Below are 2,500 nucleotides of genomic sequence, written 5' to 3' on the forward strand. Positions count from 1 at the left end.
GCATGTTAACGCCGATAACAGCCCACCACTAATAAAAAATCATAATATTATTATTATTATTATTATATAATAATCATTCAAAGTCAAATTATTATATAATCATTCAAAGTCATGCAGCAATACTGAGATATTGAGATGTGAACCTGAGACTCTCTCTCACACACACACACACACACACACACTCACCTCTCCGCTGATGATGTCAATCACAGATTCATACACGCTGACTGGCAGCTGCACACACAAAGGTTCAAAGGTCATGATTCACAAACACATTCTGTGTTTAATCTGTGTGTGTGCATTTGTGTTTGTGTGTGTGTGTGTGGGGGGGGTGTCTGTGTAAAAGTGAGTGTGAGTGTGAGTGAGAGGGAGGGAATGAGTGTGTGTGTGTGTGAGTGAGTGTGTATGAGGGAGGTGTGAGTGAGAGTGTTTAAGTGAGAGGGAGTGAGTGTGTATGAGGGAGTGTGAGCGATAGTGAGGGAGGGAGTGTGTATGAGGAGTGTGAGCGATAGTGTGTGAGTGAGAGGGAGGGTGTGTGTGTGTGTGTGTGTGTGTGAGTGAGTGGTGTGTGTGTGTGAGTGAGTATGTGTGTGTGTGTGAGTGAGTGTATATGAGGGAGTGAGAGTGTGTGAGTGAGAGGGAGTGAGTGTGTGTGAGTGAGTGAGTGTGTGAGTTAGAGGGAGGGAGGGAGAGAGTGTGTGTGTGAGTGAGTGTGTATGAGGGAGTGTGAGTGAGAGTGTGTGAATTAGAGGGAGGGAGAGAGAGTGTGTGTGAGTGAGTGTGTATGAGGGAGTGTGAGTGAGAGTGTGTGAATTAGAGGGAGGGAGAGAGAGTGTGTGTGTGTGAGTGAGTGTGTATGAGGAGTGAGAGGGAGTGAGAGTGTGTGACTGAGCAGTGAGTGTGAGTGAGAGGGAGAGAGTGTGAGTATGTGTGTGTGAGTGAGTGAGTGAGTGAGAGAGAGGAGTGAGAATGTGAGTAATGAGTATGAGTGAGTGAGTGTGTGTGAGAGAGTGTACGAGAGGGAGTGTGTGTGTGTGTGTGTGTATGAGAGGGTGTGTGTGTGTGAGAGTGTGTGTGTTGTGTGTGTGAGAGTGTGAGTGAGTGAGTGTGTGTGTGTGTGTGTGTGTGTGGTGTGGAGTAAGAGGGAGTGAGTGAGTGTGTATGAGGGAGTTTGAGTGAGAGTGTGACTGAGAGGAGTGAGTGTGTGTGTGAGTGAGTATGTATGAGGCAGTGTGAGTGAGAGTGTGCGAGTTAGAGGGGAGGAGAGAGTGTGTGTGTGTGAGTGAGTGTGCAGGGAGTGTGAGTGAGAGAGAGTGTATGAGAGGGAGGGTGTGTCTGTGTGTGTGTGAGTGAGAGGGAGTGAGAGTGTGTGTGTGTGTGTGTGTGAGTGAGTGAGAGGGAGTGAGTGTGTGTGTGAGTGTTATATGAGGGAGTGTGAGTGAGAGAGAGTGTATGAGAGGGAGGGTGTGTCTGTGTGTGTGTGTGAGAGGGAGTGAGAGTGTGTGTGTGTGTGTGAGTGAGAGGAGTGAGTGTGTGTGTGAGTGAGTGTGTATGAGGGAGTGTGAGTGAGAGTGTAAGTGAGAGGGAGTGAGTGAGTGAGTGAGTGTGGTGAGAGGGAGGGTGTGTGTGTGTGAGTGAGAAGGGAGGGTGTGTGTGGTGTGTGAGAGGGAGTGAGTGTGTGTGTGTGTGTGTGTGTGTGTGTGAGTGAGTGTGTGAGTGTGAGTGAGAGGGAGTGAGTGAGTGTGTATGAGGGAGTTGAGTGAGAGTGTGTAAGTGAGAGGGAGTGAGTGTGAGTGAGAGGGAGGGTGTGTGTGTGTGTGTGTGAGTGAGTGTGTATGAGGGAGTGTGAGTGAGAGTGTGTAAGTGAGAGGGAGTGAGTGTGAGTGAGAGGGAGGGTGTGTGTGTGTGTGAAGTGAGTATGAGGGAGTGTGAGTGAGAGTGTAAGTGAGAGGGAGTTGAGTGTGTATGAGGGAGTGTGAGCGATAGTGTGTGAGTGAGAGGGAGTGAGTGTATATGAGGGAGTGTGAGCGATAGTGTGTGAGTGAGAGGGAGGGAGGGTGTGTGTGTGTGTGAGTGAGAGGGAGTGAGTATGATGAGGTGAGTGAGGGAGTGAGGTGTGTGGTGTGTGTGTGTGTGTGTGTGTGTGTGTTGTTGTGTGAGTGAGAGGGAGTGAGTGTGTGTGTATGAGGGAGTTTGAGTGAGAGTGTATGAGTGTGTGTGAGTGAGTGGTATGAGGCAGTGTGAGTGAGAGTGTGTGAGTTAGAGGGGAGGGAGAGAGTGGGTGTGTGTGAGGGAGTGTGAGTGAGAGTGTGTGAATAGAGGGAGGGAGTGAGAGTGAGTGAGAGTGTGTGACTGAGTGAGTGTGAGTGTGTGTGTGTGAGTGAGTGAGTGAGCGGAGTGAGGAATGTGAGTGATGAGTATGAGTGAGTGAGTGTGTGTGAGAGAGTGTACGAGAGGGAGTGTGTGTGTGTGTGTGGTGTTGTGTGTGTGTGTGTGTGTG

General features: G+C 49.5%; 1 protein-coding gene across 1 annotated transcript in view; it reads right to left on the bottom strand.

Moving 5' to 3' along the window:
• Positions 1-156: 156 nt before the first annotated feature.
• LOC113113338 (COP9 signalosome complex subunit 6-like) overlaps positions 157-2,500 on the bottom strand; it is a 3,890-nt gene continuing 1,546 nt past the window's right edge. The window contains exon 4 of the mRNA XM_026279452.1: positions 157-234. Within this exon, the coding sequence (XP_026135237.1) occupies positions 157-234 (78 nt within the window). The remainder of the gene's footprint in view (positions 235-2,500) is intronic.

This window comes from Carassius auratus, chromosome 14, assembly GCF_003368295.1.
Source record: "Carassius auratus strain Wakin chromosome 14, ASM336829v1, whole genome shotgun sequence".
NCBI lineage: Eukaryota > Metazoa > Chordata > Actinopteri > Cypriniformes > Cyprinidae > Carassius > Carassius auratus.